We start from the raw sequence: 23568 nt of genomic DNA, 5'->3' as shown, positions 1-23568 counted from the left end.
ATTTTCATGCTCCTTTCCCTTCAGTACTAACAATGTTGCAATTTTTTCATGTTCATCCCAAGTAAGGCTTATTAATATATGAGATTGTCTAAACATATGAGAAATGTAAAGAGACTGTTGTTCTCATTCTCCCAACACAGACCCGGAGTTGTACAGTAACAGGACTTACAGCTGTTACAGTTCCAGCAGACCATTCACCATGCAAAGGTACACTATTTGCCTTTTAAATATAAGCAGGACTACCACACAGCTGAACCCAGGGAACACTAGGACTTGTGTGCTCACGTGACAGTGAAAAACTTTCAAAAGTTTCACCATTGTCAACTTCTTATGTTCTTTTGTGAGGAAATGGGAGAAATGTTGGTTCCCTTTCTGTGTGGAATGTGAAAAGGCAGTACCTTGCACTGATATACTGAGTCTTGTACTAATCAGTCCCGTGAGGCTGCAGACAAGTCATCTCAGTCATCCCCTTGTCCTGAAATATGGATGTCAAGTGTTACTGAGTAGTTTTAAAGGGAAACTGCAGCCCCGGTTATTAAATCTCAGTAACAAAATAAATTCATTGACTTTATAGGAAAAAAGTACAAATTGTGAATTAAGCACAAAATTGCTGTAGCAAACTCACATTCGAGTTCCCATGAATTGCCACATGATCCAGCCCTTCCTGCTTACTAGTCTCTGTGATGACTAATGTCATGTGATGTACAAGCAGACAAAAACAGGTTGTGCAGCAGAAATGTTACCACAGAAATGATCCATTTGACAGCAAAACTGCATTGAAATTGAAAGCAACATCTCTGTTAGATTTAAAGAGATGTATTCACAAGTCTGCTTGTTTACAACGTAACAGGGCCACACACGTCACTGAAGTTTTGTTGCCTTGTTCTGAATTGCAGAACAAGGCGCTGCGCATACCTGAATATTTAGTCTATTTTGTGATGGAATATTGAGGTTTTACACGTTACTGTGTACATTTTACTTTTATTGTGGTTTGAAATGCACTCATTCATGCCAATTATTTCTAACCCTGAAATATAAAAGTAGCATTGCAGTTCCCCTTTAAGATAATTTAACAGTAAATATACTGTAAGTGCAGATACCCCAGCAACTGGATGATGCAGAACTGTCATTTTGCCTAGTGGCCAGACTTATTGCCACGTATGGGATTTTAAAATTGGCCTATTGGAACACCTGGACAATGAATATCAGTGCACTGTGGAGTCCAAAGTATTTTGTATGTGAACTGAATTTCAGTGCTCAATAGTGTATTTTTCACCACTCATTTACTTCAAGAGGCTAACAGCCATTGCAAAACACCCTATTAGAGTTATTTTAGAATCAACAGATCAACCCTGGATCAATGATTCCTGTTCTTTACTTTCCTGTTTTTAACCCCCTTTCTGAGACTCAATATTTTGTAATACCCTAAAGAGTGGTGTTTGTGAACAACAGCTGCTCCCTACCCCTGTCTGACAACAATGCCCAGAGTGGTTTATCAAGCCTTTGCTATTTAACATTTGAAATCAACATGTTTTCCCAGAACAGAAATTTTAAGAAAGAAAAAGGTACTGATTCTGTCACTGAAGACCCACAGTCATCACACCTGTTCATAAAAGTCTGTTACTGACATTTATTGGAATTAACTTTATTTTCTCATTCACATTGAAAGTCAATTATTTTCAGATACAGTGCTAGCAAATTGGACAAGACAGACAAAATCCCCCAATAGTCAGTTTTCCCAAGATCCTCATGTTTTCACATTCCCGGCAGAAACCACGAAGGGACGGGTTCCATCGGTCTCCACTACCTTCCTGTCCACACAAGAAGCCGCAGGGATAGGGGACCCCTACAGCATCCTGGGATCAGAGCATGCGCCTGAAATTGGCCACGGCCTCCTCTACCTTCTGGAGCTCTGTCAGGCTCTGCTGCAACTGTGATATGGGATACAGGGAGTAGAATTATAAGTAAAACAAATGACAGCACCACAAACAAACATGCTCTGTGTCTTAAGTTACTTAACATGTAACCTAATGCTACAGACTGTTCCGGATAAAGGTGCTTGCTGGCCCAGGCCTCACCTTCTCAGCGTCGCTGTCCTGCACCTTCGCCGGCACCTTCTCCCGATAGTCGGCTTTGCCCATTCGCTCCTGCAGCTTCTCCAGCTGCCTGCGCAGCTCGGCCTCTTTCGCCGTCAGCTTGGCGATCTCCTTCTCTGCGTCAATCAGGCCCTTCGGACAACAAGCAGACGGTCACCAGACAGCAGGCATCTTCTCGCATCAGTAAAAAGCCTCCTCTACTTATTAGGGGATTTAGGTGTATAATATATGACCACACAGACATGCGTGAAACACCTTTCAGGCTATTGGTGTGCATTTAGAACATGCAGTTGCTAATTATGGGGAAGAATATTGCATAAATCACTCTCTGTATAATTATGCAAGGAAGACAGAACCGTGTTTTACGACTTTTAATTCTTCCTTTCTCATATACCGTATAAAATTAAAGTCAGCAGCCCCCCCATCAAAAAATGGCAAATTATTTTCCCAAAAGGATTATTCTAAGAAAAATGAAATGTCTATTACACTGGTGTTAGTTAAGCCACAATCACGTGCCTTAATAATGAGGCTGTCTATACCTGTTAACTTAGACTTTACTTAATGAATTCTTGCACTGCAGATCATGTCGTCATGCTGTTAAAACGACTGCACATTTGCTATTAATGCCACAGTATGAGGTGAGACCTGTGCAAGTATCTTTTTAGTGTATTGAAATCTGAGAAAACCCCAGCCAGAAGCAGCGCACCTAACAAGACCAATGCTCGGCCAATTCTGTCCCCACCTATGATGACCCGGTGAGGCATCCCACACTCAGACCTGCAGCAACAGTTTGGACCGCAGGGCTCAGCCTGCTCTTTGACAGCAGTCCTAGTGAGTACTGTTAAATATCGCAGCCTTGGCCGGGCTTCACCTTCAGCAGCAGGTGGACAGTGCACTTGTCGGATGCGATGGCCACAGCACAGCCCTCAGGAGGTGTCTTGGCCTGCAGCGCCACCACAGACTTGGAGGAGGACAGAGTCTGGATGTAAGGACTATACTGCTGCACCAGGCTGTCTGTCTCTGCGTCCAGACACTGCAGGTAACCTGGAACACAGGGAGGAGGGAAATGAGAAATATCAAAATCCAGAGAAACTTCCAGAACAATGCTCCCTGTCTGAGAAATCACCAGCCAGAAGGGAGGAAACACACCAAAACCGTCTCACGGAAGCAATGCTAAAGAGGAACTGAACAGTTGATTTGTGTAAATGGTTACTGTCTGTACTGAGTGTAATAATTCCAATGTTTTAGCTGGTAATTCCAGATTACAAAATATCTCATGCCACCTCTGCTCTGCACAAGCAAGTCAGTTCTACAGTGAGCCCTGTTCTGTTTAAAGGGGACTAAAAGAAATAGCACATAAATGCTAAACATCTACAAAAATATCTTAAATGTCTGAACGCACACATCATTTATCATTTATTGATTCAAACCTAGAAAAATGAAGTTCAACTCACAGTCAGCCTTGGTCTTGGTGAGGTTGTAGTCAGCCCTGAGAGAGCGGATGGTCCTGACAACTGTCATGATGAACTCCATATTCCTGTCAGCCTCTTCGCTTCTCCAGCAGAACTGAGAAAAGATGGAAAAAAAGGAACGTTATAGCAATGTCTGAGACAACAAATCCTTTCAGAATTCCTAACAATTAAAATTTCCAAGTGAGAGCAGTGGGACACTTTCTCTGGTCATCGTTTACCTCTGATGTCTCTGGGTAAGGCGAGACGCAGATACTGGGTGGGGCCTGGGCGGAGCGCTTCGGCAACCGCTGGAAGAGCTCCTCGGTGACAAATGGCATCAGAGGGCTCAGGAGCCGCAGCCCCACCTCCAGGCAGGTGTACAATGTCTCCCTGGAGATGGCCACAGCAGTGACATCACTTCCTGTGAACACGGGCTTTAGGCATTCCTGCAAAAGAAGTGTAGCATAAGAAACTCTTGACCATAGACTCTTGTCTTACAGTATGTATGATTAAAGCAACAGAAGGCACCTGCAGGGTCACATCCAATATTGTGTGTTCAATTGAGGAAACTGCTGCTTGGGAATCAGTACAGATAAGAACAACCAAATATATCCACAGGTTTAAAGGAATACCCTACTTTGACATGGCACTGACAAACTGAATCTTATAAACATCTTCAGGATCAAAAGTCAAATACAAGCCAGGGGACACGGTAAACTTTAAACTGAGAATGGGAGGCACTGTTTTATACAAAGGGTTGTGGGGGACAGGAACAAGCTACTCTGTCATGTTGTTGAAGCTGATATACTCTGGTTTCTTCCAAAATGTATATGGATGAGATTCTCAAATCAATAAGCTACCATTGTCTTAATGATTTATACAGACTGAATGTTTGTGTCAATCATTAAGCTACTACTAGGCTTCTTAGCCCCTCTTATTTAGAACATTTCTCATGTTCTAAGTGCTAAAAATCTTCTAAAAAAGATTTCTAAATCTTTTGAATCTGAAGCTAAAATTGAATTGAAATTGAATCTCCTAAAAAAGGATTCCACCAAGAGACCCAAGGGGCTGTGCTGCAGGATAATCAGTAAGTAGAGGACCTGGCGTCACCACAAGAAAATAAAAGCAGAGGCATTCAGCACAAAACGCAGGAGGCCCTTCTGTACAAAGAGAGAGTCAAGAAGGCAAAATAAATATTGTACAGATAAAGCTTTACAGAGGAGCATGTCGGCACCATATTTAAAAAAGGAGAATGCCAATACCAGATAGACGTCACACAGCTCATACAACCAGAAGTTGTAGACCGCTGTAGTAATGCCTGGGAAATCATAGCTCTTGAACCCAGAGTCACAGAGCTCCACGGCGTGAGAGAGCCGAGACAGAATCCAGCGATCGACCAGGGACTCCTGTCCACCCAGCTAGGAGAAAAGAATCGAGAGAGATGTCAGTCAAGCATGGCACATGGCAGACAGAGCTGAGAACACGCAATGATCCTCTAGTGTACAGGAGAGTGTTACTGTATTGAAATTGTGTAACAGCCTTTACATGTACAGGATAGCATTACTAGAGAGAGAAATGAAATAGTAAAATAAGACCAATAACAAGGCTGAAACCAGATTGTAGAAGCATTGTCATTTTTTATCCTGTTACACTACCAAACAAAGACTGACAGGGAAGCTAGATCAGAGGAATGTAGTTTTAATTCATTATTGAGCTAAAGACACAATAATCTCTCTTTGAAGCTACATTTCACCTCCACCCTCTCTCTTGCAGCTCACCTGCGCTGCTCCCTTCGGTGAGAAGTTGTCTCCGAGTCCCCGGATGGCGAATTTGGTGGCGTTCCACAGCTTGTTACAGAAGTGCCTGTACCCCAGGATGCGGTTCACATCCAGGTTGATGTCACGGCCTGTCACAAACAGAAGGGGAAGAGGGGGAAAAAAACCTAAGAGATTGATGGAATTACTCCAGCTGCAGTGAGCACACAGGGAGTGCAGAGAAAGTTCCTCTGGCCAGTGTGAACACACAGAGAGTGGAATATTATTACCCCGGCTGGTGTGAGCACACAGAGAGTGGAATATTATTACCCCGGCTGGTGTAAGCACACAGAGAGTAGAATATTATTACCCCGGCTGGTTTAAGAACACTGAGAGTGGAATATTATTACCCTGGCTGGTGTAAGCACACAGAGCGAAGCGCAGGGCGTCTGTCCCACACTCTGGAATCCCATTGGGATAGTCAGCTTTCTGAAACAGAAAATTCACAACATCATTACAAAACGGCCCCAGACTAAGTCCAGAAGAGACAGAAGTGTTTCTGAAAACCTAGGCTTCCCCTCGACAAAGGGTAAAGACATGTTAGAGTCCTGAAAATAATCACTTCCTGCAGAAAAGGATGCAGGTAAAAAGGAAAGATTTTCTCAAAGGAAGACACACCTGCCCCTGTTTGGCTCGTTCAATCTCCACGGGGTCCAGGTTGCTGTCGGCCAATTGGTCGTGGAGGCCCTGGGGGTGAAGAGAGAGCAGATTCAGCTAGGTGCAACGCTGAGGGTGTTATGAAATGTAATGTCATCAAATACTTAATTTACTCCTGACACTAGTTTGAATACAACTAATTTACAGAAATTATATACTGTAACAATACTAGCAAGTGTGGCTATAATTGTAATTACAGACCTCCACTGGTCAGGCTTCTTTAATTCACCAATAATTAATTGGAAGTGGAGTTATTAACAGGATATAGCTTAAAAGTCAAATAGTTTTAAAACCATGAAATGTAAAAACTAAAAAACAAATTTGTCTTAGAGCCTAAAACGTTCAATACTAGATCCCTAACACTGACCACATAAAAGCACTCAGGAGTAGACACAAATCACATACAACAATCCTTCTTTGAGCCTGACTGCATCTAATCAGTTCCACAAAAGAAAATACAGTTACTTGCCACAGCTCTGGTCTAAGTCCCTTTCATGTCCACTATCTGACAGTCCATCCATTTATCCAGGAGGAATTCAGACATGAAGTTATGGGTTATAAAGCTTTAAATCACTCTCTCCTGTCTTGTCACTACTTCTCTCCACTTCAGTAAAAATTCTAAACCCACCAACTGAGGTAAAGTTCCATTCCTGATTAAGTTAGGCAGCCACCTGGTCTCAACTTCGCAGGCCCATCATCCCCAGTCCAGAAGGCATGGACAAGGTTTCAGTCCATTCAGGCTCTTAACGACCTCAGCCCATTGATGGCTTAATAGTTTAACTGTTCTCTTCTCTGGGCACTTCAGGTGCCGCTGCTTTAAAGACACCTAGAAGACCTGCCAACACATCGCCCCTCTGTGACAAGGACTACAGCAGGGCAAGGGGCTGAGAGTGGAGGGGGAGTTCTTTTGTAATGTAAGGGGGTATGAATACAGGCGTTTTGAAGATACCCCCTGCCCGCACACCCAACATCGTTATGTTATTGTTCTCACTTCCAGCGAGATCCCGGTCACCACATCCAGCGGGTCGATGACGTTGCCCAGCGACTTGCTCATCTTCCTACCGTGGGCGTCTCTCACCACCGCATGCAGGTACACCTGAAACAGAGAGCTGCTGTAAATACCGGGGACACAGCTGCCCTTGTCAGAACGGGCTTTTACCACACACTGGTTCTGTCATGGCTTCAAACATCTGTATTACACATTCAACACAATCCAATACACCTCCCCTTAGAGTACAGGATGTTTTTTGTCATTATTAACCATTTTAAATTTATACTGTGCTCTACTGAAAAGAAAACAGGGCTAGAATGTGAGTTTAATGGGCTCAGAGATTAGGAAAGTCCTGTGGGGGGAAACATGCAATATAACTCTCACCTACTGTATAAAGCTATCATGAGGGACTAACGACACAAAAACCTTTACACCTGAATTGATCATTGAAAAGCAGCTCCTTAACTGGGAAACAGATCAGTCAATGCTGAGATTAAAGCAACAAAAACTAAAGTAATCATACTTTACACTTTACATTGCAGTTTCATATCACATATCATATCACATTTCAGACATTACATGTTTACCTGTCATACAACACAATGCTCACTCACAAATTCTTACACAATAGCCATACTAATCTCTGCTTGTTGTCAACTTACCTAAACGTATGAATTCATAAAGCCGAATATTTTTTTAAAAAATCAGTTAAAATCAAAACGAACACAGTGATAACAGACAGATCAAACTTTTGAACTAGCTCCGGTGTCCCTATTCCCCCCTCCGCACTCTTACCTCCTTGAAGGGCAGTTTGCCGGTCAGTTTCAACCCCATCATGACCATGCGGGCCACCCAGAAGAACAGAATGTCATGTCCCGTCTCAAGAAGAGTTCCAGGATAGAAAACCTGCAAGTCCTTGGACTGGAGACAGGGAGAGGGAAGGATTATGAGTTTGTCAACACATTTTTCAGCTATAATGTTCCTTTATGTTAACATCATCACAATATATGCGATTCCTATACTTTGTGCAGAAGTCAGAAATAAAAGAGAACAAAAACAAAGAGGAAAGAAAAAAGGTTCCCTTGGGGCAATCAAATAAACAATATTAAGAACAAGCTTGAAATTTTAAGAGTGAAGAAATAAGGGTAATTTGCCATTTGAAATTGATTGGATTGTTACCGTCTGGCAGGGCAGGGTATGACCAGCCTCTGCAGTGAAAGCATTCTCCAGGAGGAGGTGCTACAGTCTACAGTTTAACATCTCTGAAGGACTAGAGCCACCAGCCTTACCACCTTACCACCAGCAGAGGCAAGGCTTCAGTGACGTGGCTCCAACAGATAACATTGTAAGACCTTGGGTTCAATGTTATCAATGTAATCCCAGCAGTGAGAGGCCTTACAGATGGTTTTCCCAAGCCTTGCATTTTATCCCAGATGAGCTGTGTGACTTAACCAGATGCTGGAAAGAGCACCTCTAGCACACTAAGAGCTATAACATGTTCAATAAAAAACACAAGTAACAAAGGGATCAGGAGGATGGAAGACAAACACACCACCCTCAGAGAAAGCAGGGTTCTAATCGTTACCTCGTTGGGCCAGCCGAAAATGGAGAAGGGGAAGATCCCAGAGGAGAACCAGGTGTCCAGCACGTCCTCATCTATGAGACAGATAAAACCGAACAAAAATAATTTCATCTTGCCGTATGTGCTCTCTCCACGGTTGGTAACACTATACCACAAAAGCCTGAGGCCTTTCCTACACATATGTACAGTGTAAGCAGTGTAAGTGGAGCGTGAGTTTAGATTCCATTTTTTAATTTTGCACGAACAGTATGTCTTAATATTAATGGCAAACTTGTCCAGAAGGAAGAGTGCCATCTACTGGATCATCAACACCACATACAGCGGGAACCTGATTTTCTTATCGTTCTTCTAACCCATAACTGACCATTAACAAGCTAAGAAAGGCTAGGGGAGATCTAATGAGATCACAACGGTACAAGGTAGAAACATGACTGTTTCGTTTTCAAAACAGAACTCGGCTAATTTGCACTGGAACTGGATCTACAGTATGTGCTGTGGTTTATGATCCGTATTTTTTAAAAAGTTACAAGATGGTCCAGTGGTTAAGCTGCAGGGCTTGTTATACCAGGTCAGCTGTTCCAGTCTTTAGCATACAGGGTTTAAAAGTTGCCCGCTGCTCCGGTGGTTAAAGACCATAACTCACCCTGCCGGAGGGAGATCTTGTCAGCTGTGACTCCAAACATCTTAGCTGCCTTCTGTCGGGCCTCATCTTCAGTGCGGCCACTGACCCAATACTTCCCATCCATGTCCTAAACACAAATAAGGTCAGATTAATAAAGCATTTCCTAAAGGATTAATCCCTTCCTGCCTAACTTTTCTTCACTGCAGTTGTCCCAGTGTGCCCCTGTGTTAATGGGATCTATGAAGCTTCCTAGTTTTGCTTGTCAGCTACAGTTGCAAGAAAATGTTTTTGGACCCTTTGGAATTACCTGGATTTCTGCATTAATTACTCATAAAAATGTGGTCTGATCTTCAACTTAGTCACAATTGTACTTCTTCTTGTCAATATTAAACACATTGTTTAAACATTCACAGTCCAGGCTGGAAAAAGTATGTGAACCCTTGTATTTAGTAACTGGTAGAACCGTGCACAACAGTTAGTAGGAATTTTAGACCATTCCTCCTTATAAAACTGTTTCAGTTCCTTGATATTTCTGGGATTCCTTGCTTGAACAGCTCTCTTCAGGTCATGCCACAGCATCTCAATTGGGTTGAGGTCTGGACTCTGACTTGGCCATTCCAGAACACAAATGTTCTTCCGTTTAAGGCATTCTGTTGTTGATTTACTCCTGTGTTTTGGGTCATTGTCTTGTTGCGTCACCCAACTTCTATTAAACTTCAGGTGACGGACCACTACCCTGACATTCTACTGTAAAATTGCTTGATACAATTTGGAATTCATTGTTCCCTCTATGATAGCAAACTGTCCAGGCCCTGAGGCAGCAAAGCAGCCCCAAACCACGATGCTCCCTCCACTATGCTTCACGGTTGGGATGAGGTTTTTGGTGTTGGTGTGCAGTGCTTTTATTCCTCCAAACACAGCGTTGCACGTTTCTGCCAAAGAGTTCAACTTTTGTCTCATCCACCCACAGAACACTGTCCCAGAAGCATTGTGGAACATCCAGGTGGTCTTTTGCAAACTTGAGACGTGCCTCAATGTTTTGTTTTTTTGGAGAGCAGTGGTTTCCTCTGTGGTGTCCTTCCATTAACACCATTCTTGTTCAGTATTTTTCTTATAGTGGACACATGAACAGAGACTTTGGCAAGATCAAGAGTTTTCTGCAGGTCCTTTGCTGTTGCCCTAGGGTTCTTTTCACCTCCTTTAGCATTGCAACCTGCGCTTTTGCCATGATCTTTGCAGGACACCCACTCTTAGGGAGGCAGGCAACAGTACTGAATTTCCTCCATTTGTAGACAATTTGTCTTACTGTGGATTGATGAACAACCAGGCCTTTAGAAATGCTTTTGTAGCCTTTTCCAGCTTTAAGCATCTCTACAATTCTTCTTCTAAGGTCCTCTGATATTTCTTTTGATCAGGGCATGGTTCACATGAACAGCTCTTTGTTAAGAGCAGACTGTCAGTAACCAACCTTTGTGTGCCTTTTTTATAGGGCAGGGCACCTCCAATCTCATCTCATTGATTCCATCACCTGACTCCAGTTAGCTTTTGGAGAAGTCATTAGCTTAGAGGTTCACATACTTTTTCCAGCCTGGACTGTGAATGTGTAAACGATGTGTTCAGTACTGACAAGAGGAAGTACAATTATTTGTGTATTATTAGTTTAAGCAGATTGTGTTTGTCTACTATTGTGACAAACGTTTCCCATCATGTGTATCACATGAAAGCAAACAGGCTAAAGGAGTCACTTTTACACTTTTACACTTGAACAATAAAAAACTATGAACTGTGGGAAGGCCAGATCATACAAGAGTGCAATGTATTTAGTACAACATGATTAACACCCCTATCTTACTCCAATGAGATGCTATAGAAACACCGTTAAGCAAAGACTATATACCCGTCACTATCTCCAGTGTAGACTGAATGGCAAAAAATTACGGACAGAACAAGAAGCCTTACCTCCCCAGCTGGGACTGAGGGATCATCGACAGTCACAAAGTAGGCCGGGATCCGGTGACCCCACCACAGCTGCCGAGAGATGCACCAGTCCCTGCAGGGCAAAAACACACAGCATTCAGCACCTTTGCCAAAATTAGGCTCCTCTTCTCTCCTTATATCCTAGTCCTGTGATGAGGCTTAGCTTGCACTGTGTTACTTCACCTGATGTTGTCCATCCAGTTGAACCAGGTCTTGGTGTGGGATTCCGGGACGATCCTCAGCTCTCCTGAGCGGACGGCCTCAGCGGCCTGTCGACCCATCTCCGCACAGTTCACGTACCACTGCGGCTTCATCAGCGGCTCCACCACATCCTTCGAGCGGCTGCACAGACGGCAGCGTGAGAATTCAGACACATTCACCCAAGAAAACGTTCACACTACTTTTCTAAGGATGGGAAGGTGGATGTGATGCTCACCTGCAGACAGGAACGACCATAGGGTTGTCCTTCACCTCCCTGAATAGGCCTCTATCCTTCAGAGCCTGGAGAACTGCCTTCCTGGCATCAAACCTCTTCATTCCCTGAGAAAGGGGTTAATACAGACACACTGACTGACTGGGCACTACAGGACATTAACACTGCACTGAGACAGAGGGGGGTTAATACAGACACACTGACTGACTGGGCACTACAGTACATTAACACTACACTGAGAGAGAGGGGGGTTAATACAGACACACTGACTGACTGGGCACTACAGGACATTAACACTACACTGAGAGAGAGGGGGGTTAATACAGACACACTGACTGACTGGGCACTACAGGACATTAACACTACACTGAGAGAGAGGGGGGTTAATACAGACACACTGACTGACTGGACACTACAGTACATTAACACTGCACTGAGAGAGAGGGGGGTTAATACAGACACACTGACTGACTGGGCACTACAGGACATTAACACTGCACTGAGAGAGAGGGGGGTTAATACAGACACACTGACTGACTGGGCACTACAGGACATAAACACTGCACTGAGAGAGAGGGGTTAATATAGACACACTGACTGACTGGACACTACAGTCCATTAACACTGCACTGAGAAAGAGAGGGGTTAATACAGACACACTGACTGACTGGACACTACAGTACATTAACACTGCACTGAGAGAGAGGGGGGTTAATACAGACACATTGACTGACTGGACACTACAGTACATTAACACTGCTTTAAGAGAGACGGGTTAATACAAACACACTGGACACTATAGTCCATTAACACTGCACTGAGTGATTGGGGTTATTACACACCCACAGACTGAATGAACACTAACTATAACCCTGCTGAGCTACAATACAGATATACAGACTGGAATACCTGCTCTGAACCCACATCCCACTGGACTGAACTGGGAAAAGGCTCAGAAGCAAGAGATTTACCAGGAATGGTTCCGGCACATTGATGAGGAAGCCGTTGTCATCCAGGATGTTAATGAAGTCCAGGCCCTGGCGCAGCCCCACCTCGTAGTCATTGTGGTCGTGGGCCGGTGTGATCTTAACCGCTCCTGCACAGGAGAAACAGGAGGCCATGACTGCCTGTCCCCAGCCCAGGCCGGGAGTAGCTCAACCTCTCTGTCGAGAAGACTTATACCTCAGCACTGCAACTGTCCATCATCCTTACACAGCTGTAACACAGCTCCCGCACAGACTCTGCCCCTCACCTGTCCCAAAGCTCATGTCCACAAACTCGTCAAACACCACGGGCATCTTCCGATCGCAGAAGGGGTGAGTAGCGGTCTTGCCTCTCAGATGCTGCAAGGGAGGCACAAGTCAGGTTTCGGTCAGAGGCTAAAGAAACCCTCCTCGGAGAGTGTTTAAAAACGAAGTGCGCGACGGAAGAGCGCTGACCTGGTAGCGGGGGTCCTGGGGGTGCACAGCCACGGCGGTATCACCCAGCATGGTCTCGATACGGGTGGTCGCCACGACAACCTCTTCATCTGAAACCGAGAGTAGAGGCTCAAAGAGACTGCAGTAGGCCTGAGAGAGTGAGAAACCACCAAAATAAAACTGACACTGCTTTCCGGATGGGAAAAGCTCCAACGTTCAGTGCTCTACAGTAGGTCTTTCCCATCACAAGGCGTGAAGGAGGAAATAATTAATGCTGTTTTAAAGTTAGTACAAAAAAGGTCTGTTTCCTAGTAACGTATTATGGACTCAAGAGTACTTTTCATAAACTTTTAAAATATTATTAGGTACACTGTGTTTATCAAATTTCCATGGTGACACCACACCCTGGACAGTGATGTGCCTATGTGGTTTTAGGGATGATGGAAAGGGAGATGTGTGGTTTTTGATCGCTCACCAGAGCCCTCGATCTTGTAGGCAAAGGACACCAGTACCCCGAACTCGACCTTGTCCTTGTACCCCGGGACAGGCAGCAGAGTCCGCCCACTCAGCTCCTTTTTATCCACCTGCACAAAGACAAAGTCTGACATTACTGACCGGAATGACTGGGCGCTGTCTGACAGTAAACCGCACGGGCTCAAACAACATGGTATATAGCTTGAATCTCAAGAATAAACATAACACAAATACATAAATAAATCTGTTCAAATGGACTGGATCATTGGTAAGGTTTAAACGGAACAGTTTCAAAGCTAGACTTAAAAGCAGACCAATATGTTCGCGGATGACTGAAACCACATAAATTATCTGTCATCAAACCCACCTCAATGTCGGAGATGGCAGAGTTTAGGGTGCAGGACCAGTTCACCAGCCGCTTGCTGCGGTAGATCACTCCTTCCTCGTGCATTTGTACGAATGCTTCTTGCACAGCATATGAAAGTTTCTGGAGCACAAACAGGAAAGAGGCTCTGGGTTAATGGAAAGGGGGGGCAGAGGATGTGTGTAAATTTTCCAAGCCCACTGTGTCCTCCCTAACTGAACCGCTGAACCTGCATGTGCTTTGTCCTTCCAGTGGAGAAACTGAGGTCCTGAGTGACTGCAGGTCCTTCTGTTACCATCCCTCACTCTCCACTTTAAGAATAAACTACTAATTAATAATAATAATTCCTTACACTTGTATAGCGCTTTTCTGGACACTCAAAGCACTTTACAGGTAATGGGGACTCCCCTCCACCACCACCAATGTGCAGCCCCACCTGAACGCTGCGACAGCAGCCATTGTTGCGCCAGAACACTCACCACACATCAGCTATCAGTGGGGAGGAGAACAGAGTAATGAAGCCAATTCATAGACAGGGATTATTAGGAGGCCATGATTGGTAAAGGCCAATAAGATGTTTGGCCAGGACGCCAGGGTTATACCCCTACTCTTTTCGAGAAATGCCCTGGGATTTTCAATGACTACAGAGAGTCAGGACCTCGGTTTTACGTCTCATCTGAAGGACGGTACTTTTTTACAGAATAGTCTCCCATCACTATACTGGGGCATTAAGGCCCACAAAGACTGCAGGGTGAGTGCCCCCTACTGGCCCCTCTAATACCTGTTCCAATATCAATCTTAGTTTTTCCCAGGGGATCTCCCATCCAGGTACTGACCAGGCTCACACCTGCTTAGCTTCTGTGGACTGCCAGTTGTGAGCTGTAGGGTGATATGGCTGTTGGCTACTGGCTATGTACAGAAGAGCCGGCTACAAGACGATTATGTCTCCACTGCCTGCTCTGGGAAAGGAACTGTTTCCAAGGGGGGTAACTGTATAATTTACATTACATATATAATAAATGTCTGTTTTCCTTGTAAATTCAAAATGCTCACCAGTTTTCTTCAGAAATGGTGAAGTTACAGTAAATTAATTGTGTGGTACTGCCCCCTTCGTCTGTGACCTCTGCACTGTAGCTTCAAGAACCCATTAGAAAGTCATCTCGTACTCACGGAGTCCATGGTGAAACAGGCCCGGTCCCAGTCCAGAGATGAACCTAACTTCCTTAGCTGGTGGTAGATACGATCACCTTTCCTGGTAGGAAAATGAAACATCAGTCTTATACCTGAAATATACCTGCAGGGCGGTTTTGTAGCTTCTGAGCACGCTTTTGCTGAGTTTACACCAGGTATCCTGGATTTGTGTTTTACTTTAGGTCACCTCACTACTCTGTACCATGATTTCACTGAGATTTATTAAGGTTTACTGTGCTTTTACAGTATACAAGGTATACAACAACACTATTACTAAACAATGCAAGGATTAAGCAGCACTGATCTATCAGTGTAAAAATAATAATAAACTATTTCATATAGCGCCTTTAAATGTGGCTTCTCAAAGCGCTTGTGATCTGTGTGGACTTTGCATTAAACTGCACAGATCTGAAAGTGATTCCTCTGCTCGGCTGGCTGACCGTCCCAGCTGACAGGAGTGAAGACCTCATGACTGAGATCTATAAAGACACAGGAGGGATAAACGTCTATAAAGAACTTGTAGCCATTTGAACCATTTACTCTACTTACTCGTTCTTCCACTTCCACACCTCGGCGATAAAGGCGTCTCGGCCGAGGTCGTGCCGCGTCTTGCCCTGCTCCCGCCACAGCTTCTTCTCCACCACCACCTGGGTGGCGATACCAGCGTGGTCGCAGCCCGGGTTCCACAGCGTGGTCTCGCCGCGCATCCTGTGCCTGAGTGAGACACAGAGACAGGCTGGCATCGCTGGGGCTGCACACAGACAGGGGCCGACGGATGGGTAAGTGAACAGCATTTACAGCAACACAACTCACATCGGCACACATGGACACGCAAACACACTTCCAGAGATGGAGACAGGCAGGCACGAGCTCTAAAGACACACACAAACCCGCACTCACCAGCGGGTCAGCGAGTCCTGGATGGAGTTGGTGAGAGCGTGGCCAAGGTGGAGAGATCCAGTCACATTAGGCGGAGGGATACACATCATGAACACACCTTTGGGGTTGGGCTCTGATATATCCTTCCGCTGGATTTCAAAAGAGAGAAAGAAAGCAGAGTTTCATAAATATGCATCTCCAACAATTCTTAATTAAAGGTAAATGAAGTGCTTTTGCTGTATCTGATATTCTATTTAAAATACGAATCCGGAAGTGGGGCTCAGAGCCTTAGTTTTTTCCCCTCACCCCATATTCTGGTTTGAAGAAGCCGTTTTTTTCCCACCAAGGATACCAGGCTGCCTCCACATACTGGGGGCTGTAGGAATCAGGCATTGGGCACTTCACATCTACAGAGAGAGACAGGGGTTAATACTGAAGGGTTCAAAATTCTTTATCTGTTTCAGCAAAATGCCAGCTGCAACATTTCAGTATCTGCTGCCAATAAGACTAAGGGCCTGCAGCCACAAAGAATGCTTGTTTTAAGAATCCCAAATAATTATTTTGTGTGGAAGGCCAATTATAACTACCTGCTTGAAGAAAACACCGATATAGCTTAGTTACGTAGACATCTTCCGATTAAAGCAGAAGTTTGCTTAACCAACAGAAATTAATTAAGAGTGAAGTTACTTGTATTCCTTATCAAGTAAGTGTATAAAAGGTCAGCTGTAACTTTTCTTGTTGGAACCATCTTCCTAATTGCAAGGAAGGTGCTTTGCTTTGGCTAAAAACACAATTGAAACTCTGACACTGTTGTTCTGGGCTCATTAACACAATAACAGTTCAGTCACTGGGAGCTTGTCTGGCTCCTTTTGAAAATCAGGCACTGACCTTTCTTCTCTCCTGGAGGTGTTGGGAGGTTGTAGCTGATGACTCCCAGTTCCTTCTTTTCCAGTTTAGGCTTTTTCTGTGGCAAAAATAAAACGTCTTAAAGGGAATGTCTGAATAGGAGAAGTCTTGATCATGATCCCAGTAGGAACACAGAGTAAAGTCAGTTAGGAAAGTCCCTTTTCATTGGCTTTTCTTTTTTGTCAGGCCATACAGTTACCAGCTTGGCTTCATTTTAATGGAAAATCCTTACCTGACTACAATCAAACTCTCAGTTGTCTCTGGTGACAGCTGTGAGGCTGACAGTGAAAAGAATCAAACCTGCTTTTTAAATTAGTTTACCACCAGTACTTAAGGAAAAGATGCTATATTAGCACATACATTTCATTATGTATTCTTTGACTCAAAGAATAAAGGGACATATTTCAGATTTTGACTGATTTTTAATTTTTCCATCTAGTTTTGAAGCCCACCCCAATTAAAGACTGCAGTAAGGGTATGTGGCCTGAGACTGAACAACAGGTGGTATCAGGCACCTCAGTCTGCTGCTCCTTCTTCTTCTGCTCCATCTCCTTCTTCTGCTGGAACTTCTCCAGCTTCTCCCTCTTCTTCGCCTCCTTCTTCAGCTGGGCTTCGGTCTTGGGCTGGGAGCCGGCAGGCGGCTGCAGGCCTGCAGTGACAGGGAATTCAAGAATTCCTGGTGCAATGATTCTCCATCCGGTTTTATAGCTCTGTGAAACCACTATGTCAGTCGGACATAAGGTCAAAGGGAGAGAAGTGCTCACTGAAGACAGGACGTGAACTCTCTCTTGCCCAGTCTAGAGAAACTGTTTTACATTGAAGGTTCTGAACAAAGAATATACCCTGGTAATGAATTCCATGTCTACATAATCCTTAAATAATACACTATTTGTGAAGTGTATTATTTAAGAAGAAACTATGTACTGTTTAAAAAAGAAACCCAAAGTACTGTAACCATAAACTCATAAAACATGTAAACCCAGCACAGTGCAACAATTCACAGATAACAGACATCTGGTACAGCCCAGTCTCCCAGCTCCAGGGTATCAAACTCAATACCAATTTGGCATGCCTGTCTTTGTGGAGTTTGCATGTTCTCACCACGTCCTTGTGAGGCAGGTTAGGGCTGACTGGCTACACAATTGTCCCTTTCGTTCTTTATCCTGAATGTCTCACACAGATTTCCACACAGATCTGGTTGTGGCCTCCTTCCCCTCTCACTTACTGCTGGGCGTGGGCACTCCGTTAACAGCCGCTGGCAAGGCCTTGACTGGCACAGCCTTTTCACACAGCACAACGTCTCCCAGCACCTTCTTGATCCGGGGCTGGTTTAAACAGGTCACAAACCAACGGGTCACGTTGATGATGGGTTTCCGGAGCCCAGGTTCCAGCACCTGCATCAACAGAACCCCGTTTACCCAAAACCGCTCCCGTTTCTTGCGAGATGGGATGGTATTTGAAAAGGACATCAGTGTCAGCTTGGCAAACAAAACCGAATCCCCAGTGAGACCCCATCTACAGCTCCTGACTCATCAGCTCTGAAGTAGACTAAACACAGCCTGCAGCAGAGGAACATCCTCTCCTCTCCAAGGTCTACATGATCAACACTGGTAGTCAGAGTGCTTAAAAACTGTCTTATAAAATTGAACTACTATTAAAATCAGAACCAGAAGCATTACTGTTGTCGTTTCCTCTGCCTATTACTGCTGGTATTTACACTATTAATGTACTAGTTCAGGTGGGTAGCTGCGTCAGCATGTGTAGGCTGCAAAGGAACAAGTAATAGGTTTATTCCATGCTGAAAAGAGAAGAAAGGAAACACAACCTTTTGGCTGTGGAGCCTTCTTCTGGTGCGAGACAAGTATTAATGTACTAGTCTTCTTGAGACGTCAAGGGCTCTGCTCTCTGCCCCATCCCTGTCACGAGCTCTCCAAATGCGAAGGCCCACAGTAAGACGATGGGGCGGCAGGATCTCAGGAGGAAAAGCAGAAAATGGCTCACGTATTTGAAGGGCAGCAGCAGAGTGGTCGCCATGGTGATGTCAGCCAGCGTCACCGCCTCCCCCACCAGGTAGGTCCTCAGTCTCAGGTGGGCATCGAGCACCCCTAGGATCTTCTGCAGCTCTGCCCGGGCACGCTCCACGGCCTGCAGAATCACACAGGCCAAAGGAGTAATGCAAAAGCACATCTCACGGCTCGCAAGTTGATCATCTTGTAAAGGTCTTGCTCACCATGGGCCACGGCTGCAATGTAAGCCTGGATCATATCATTAGCCCATTAGAAATAGGGAGGCACTGAGCCAAACTGGGAAGGTACCGAGACAAATTGTCTCACCTCTTGTGCACACTGAACCGCTCTCACCTGATCGTTGGCCTTCAGCGCCCCCAGCAGGGGAAAAGCCACAGCACAAGCCACCGGGGTCAACTCAATGTTGGCAAAGCTCAGCCACTGATGGACCAGAGCGGAGTCCCGCAGCCCAGTCCCACACATCTGGTCCGGACACAGGAAATAGCTCACAGCCGGGGCCCCAGACAGGACCAGGCCGTCGCTCGTCACCAGACATGGCAAGGCCTGGCCACCGGGGGGCGCTGTAACCACGCTGACAGCCGGCTTCGAGGGAGAGAACTCCGCTGCCACAAGGGCAAGCTGGCAACGGAAATCATCTGGGTGCCCAGATACGTACAGAGTTGCCATGCTGCAGATAAAAAAAAAGAAATGCAAGACGAGCAGTTTCGTTAAATAGTGTGGCAGAAAGGAAAGAAAAGAAAAAAACAGAGACCTACTGAATCCAATAGATGTTAATTCGCTATATCATATCATTGCAAACACTGTTAGCTTTTTAATTCATTTGGGTGTGTTTTCAGGTGTTCTGCCCCCACTCCATGTATATAAACAGCCAAATTCCAGGGACTATTAGGATTATTACTGCTTGCATTTCATATTTTCTATAAAATTGCTTTTATTAATATTGTGCTTTTTCACAATATGACACTGTCTTGTTAAATTCACACGGAATGCCCTAAAAGTATGTTTTGTTGAGTTGATAGGGGCTCTAGGAAAATATATATATAAAGTTACAATTGGTCATGAAGCATAGATGAAAGTTTTTTTTTAAAAATATTATATTTAGAAACACCAAAACCTCTACAGAAAAAATGCTGGCCTCACCAGCCCAGAAACAGAGCTTTCAGGAAGCCTCCAAAACAGAACAAGCAGTCAAGACACTCAGGTCTTAGGCAGGTTTCCTGCTGGCTGAGCACCTCGCTACAGAGCAGCCCTGGCTTCTGTAAGCTCATGATTCAGCTGAGCTAGACCATCACAACAGACTCATTTTCCTGTTTGAAAACTGAATTGCTCTCTGGCGGCTATCGGCCTTGCACTCTACATATTTCCATGCACACACCTGCAAATACATTCATAACAGTAAAAGTATAATGCATCCATTTAATGTCACATTTGGTCCACTCTCTCCATTTATGTTAGAAGTCTTTGTTGAGCTGTCATTTGATTTAAACAGATGCAGACTTCCTGTTTGTTTCTAGACATCAGCTTCAGATAATATCAGTCAATTTAGACCCATTAGCTGTTATTCCCTATTTTTCTTAACCTCTTGTTAGAATCTGTACCAGAAAGACTTTTAAAGAAATCTGAAAACGTTTATTTTTAAAAGTGTTAAATAGATATGTATTTGCTTTTAAAAACATTTATAACACCCTGGGATGCCACACCATAAAGGTTTCTATAGAAGGATCAATTCGCCTTCCATCTTAACTTATTTTGCAGCTTTATTTCTTCTTTGTATAACTATGCTAGTGAGTTGCAGATATGATAGATATCCGGGAACAAAAAGAGGGATCTGAATTCGCATTATATTCAGGGTGATCAATTCTACGCCTTATATGACTAGCGATTCGACTAGTCATCTTCCCGATTTTCATTCATGCCACACAATCAGAGATAAAATAATCACACTGTGCTACTGTAATTATTGCAACTGCGTTTAGCAGATCTATCCTTCAGATGGTACACCAGACCTCCCCGCCTACAATTCACCTGCAGGTCTCTGACATACATAAGGAGAAAAATCTACATTTTAAAGTATTTAATACCAGGATAAAAAACTAATGATATATTAAATGTGCAAATTTAAGAGTCCATAACATTTCTACTCTTCTTCTTCAAAGACAGCACAAACTTCCACACATTTTAGCAACATAACTTCTACTCATTACAGATTGATCGGCATGATCAAATCTAAATTGAATCCCTGTTTTTGGAGCAACGACAATAAAACTCACCCCCTTTTTAAAACGGATCTTAAACAGACTTTGAATAATTTTCTAATCCAATGCCAATAACTGAAACTGAAAACCGGCAGTGCTGTCTGATGAAACTCCCCGAGTCAAACCCACGTGCGACACTTAGCTGAAGACTCCTTAGGACCCCTTCTGCTGTACCAGGCAGTCCCTGGCTGTGCCTGAACAGAATCGATACACAAAAAAGACATTTCAAACAACTGAACCTTCCTTGGATATTCAAACGAACAGAAATTTGTCTCTCTGTTTCCTAAAATGTGTTTTTCTGCATTATAAAGTCTGGATAGGATAAAGTAGATTCTGTCTAAGCGAGAAAACTAGCTTGTTGGACAGAACTTAAATTGCGTTAAAGATCTAATACAAAACTTTATCAGGACCGTAATTTATCATTTTCGAAAATCCTAAAATATTAAAATAGTCTCTCCTAACAATGCAGTTATGATTGAGAACTCCACTTAAATAAGGACCCTAAATTAAGAATATACATTTAAAAGTGTTGTTATTGCATTGGCGGTGCTTACAGTATATAGAAGAACAATTTAAGTGTAATAATACAATAATAAAAGTTAAATAGAATACACATCAGTCAGCTAATATTACAATAGTACAAACCAAAACAACATATGAGCATCAAGAGACAGCAATAAGGATATAATTTAAAACACATCAAATGCAATCAGAAATGATCAAATATGAAGTTCAACAGAAAGTATGAAAGATGCTTAGACAAGACCGAATAACTACTTTTGTATTTTTTGTGCAAAATACTGTATTTCCAAACAGATAGTGCATGGGACATAGACAATATTACACAGTGTGATTACGAAAAGCAATCCAGTGTCTGAGTTAGTCAGGAACAAGGCTCTGGAAGAACTACTTTCTCAGCAGACGCCCCCCTAAAGGGTTTCTAGTTTTACATTAAGCACAGTCAACAGTAACTGAAGCAAAAACAGCACAGAACAAGACTGAGGCATTATAAAAACGACACAATGAATAATTAAACAGTAAAAACAGAACAGAGGGCAGGAAAGCCATTGTGTGAGGGTACTGATTGTACAGACTGTTGGACTTTTTTGCTCTTGAAGGTGAAAGGCTTCTTTCTGTGGGAACCCCCATTGTCCGAGAAAACGCATATCTTCCTAGTCTGCTGGATAAAGTTATTTCTCATTTAAATGTATCATATCAATGATAATGATTATAATAATAATACAATCGGCACGCAAAAATGACAGTTAAACCTGATAGATCCTTCACCTTAGTTGTCATATTGAAAAACGTTACTGTGAGGGAGTCGACATTACAGTGTGGACTAGAGGATGAAGCATCCATTGGAAATAGCCATTTTGGCTCTTCTTGGAAACAAGGAAGGCCACTGAGCCAAAATGGAGACCAACATCCAAGCAAATGAGTTGCTGTAGGCAGGGATAATTACTCGTAGCTGCTACTGTATATACAGTACACCCTGTTGAAAAGAGTGGGTCTGTGTTTATTGGGAAAAGCAAAGACAATTATGGAGTGAAAAATGAGTGAACTGAGAAAAATATAAGTATCCTAAAAAAAATAGATAAGTCAAGTGTATATACTTGGTTTTTACACTGTACAGCTTTTTTGGAATCAGACCTAATTCATTCTGCATAAGATGTTTATTAAAGTGAAGTTAGAACTTAAGACGTTAGGACAGGGTTTTAATTTGAACTGAAAGAAGTTATCCAGGTGGGTGTTTCACATTGGTGGTGGAGGGGAGTCCCCATTACCTGTAAAGCACTTTGACTGGAGTGTCCAGAAAAGTACTATGTAAGTGTAAGGATTACTATTACTTTATTGTATAGTGTTGATTCGGTAGCAACATTTTAAAACGATGAAATTCCACATATTGCTATCCCCTTTATTTCTGGATTACTACTTAAATAGCCAAACAAATAAAATCACAACCAAGAACTATGTATATAAAAATCTTGCTTATTATTGTTTTTACTTCATGGACTGTTAGAGTTACAATAACTGGTTTCCCAATTAAATTAATACCATGTTTTAAATGTAATGTAAACAATGCAAGAACAGGCAACTTGCTGTTAAATATTCGGAAATGTACAGTATGTACAGTTAAAGGTTCTTTTTCCTGTTTCATTCCACTGCATGTCAACTACTTGAATTTTCTTTTAAACTGAGCAGAACATAGTTTTACAGCATGCTTTCCTCATCATCTCAAATGTGTTGCTTTTGACAATGAATTGCTTGTAAATTCAAACTTACAAACTATTTTAGATCTACAGTAGAAGCCAATCTGATTCAGTGCATTTGATCGAGACTGTAAAATAGTCAATGCTTTGGATTTCAAACCTATTATTGTACAAAAAAACATACAGAAGGTGCTAGTGTTAAAATACTAACGAGTAGC

At 43.3% G+C, this 23568-nt stretch overlaps 1 protein-coding gene across 1 annotated transcript; it reads right to left on the bottom strand.

Moving 5' to 3' along the window:
• Positions 1-1606: 1606 nt before the first annotated feature.
• On the bottom strand, positions 1607-21279 carry vars1 (valyl-tRNA synthetase 1). Its single transcript, XM_015357121.2, has 31 exons — positions 21153-21279; positions 19216-19549; positions 18857-19000; positions 18081-18249; positions 17371-17504; positions 16838-16913; positions 16256-16356; positions 15971-16098; positions 15620-15784; positions 15050-15131; positions 13883-14002; positions 13517-13625; positions 13063-13151; positions 12876-12966; positions 12595-12719; positions 11627-11730; positions 11374-11532; positions 11173-11263; positions 9235-9340; positions 8595-8665; positions 7805-7930; positions 7010-7114; positions 5980-6048; positions 5712-5790; positions 5326-5453; positions 4810-4965; positions 3787-3993; positions 3551-3662; positions 2968-3140; positions 2079-2228; positions 1607-1931 (listed from the first exon to the last, which is right to left on the bottom strand). The coding sequence occupies exons 2-31, from the start codon at positions 19546-19548 to the stop codon at positions 1863-1865; spliced, it is 3771 nt and encodes a 1256-aa protein (XP_015212607.2). The 5' UTR covers position 19549; positions 21153-21279; the 3' UTR covers positions 1607-1862.
• Between the last annotated feature and the right edge of the window lie 2289 nt (positions 21280-23568).

The sequence above is a fragment of the Lepisosteus oculatus genome, chromosome 10 (assembly GCF_040954835.1).
Source record: "Lepisosteus oculatus isolate fLepOcu1 chromosome 10, fLepOcu1.hap2, whole genome shotgun sequence".
NCBI classification, from domain to species: Eukaryota; Metazoa; Chordata; class Actinopteri; order Semionotiformes; family Lepisosteidae; genus Lepisosteus; species Lepisosteus oculatus.
Note: the sequence above shows the minus strand (reverse complement) of the source record. Positions and strands in the feature narration are given on the sequence as shown.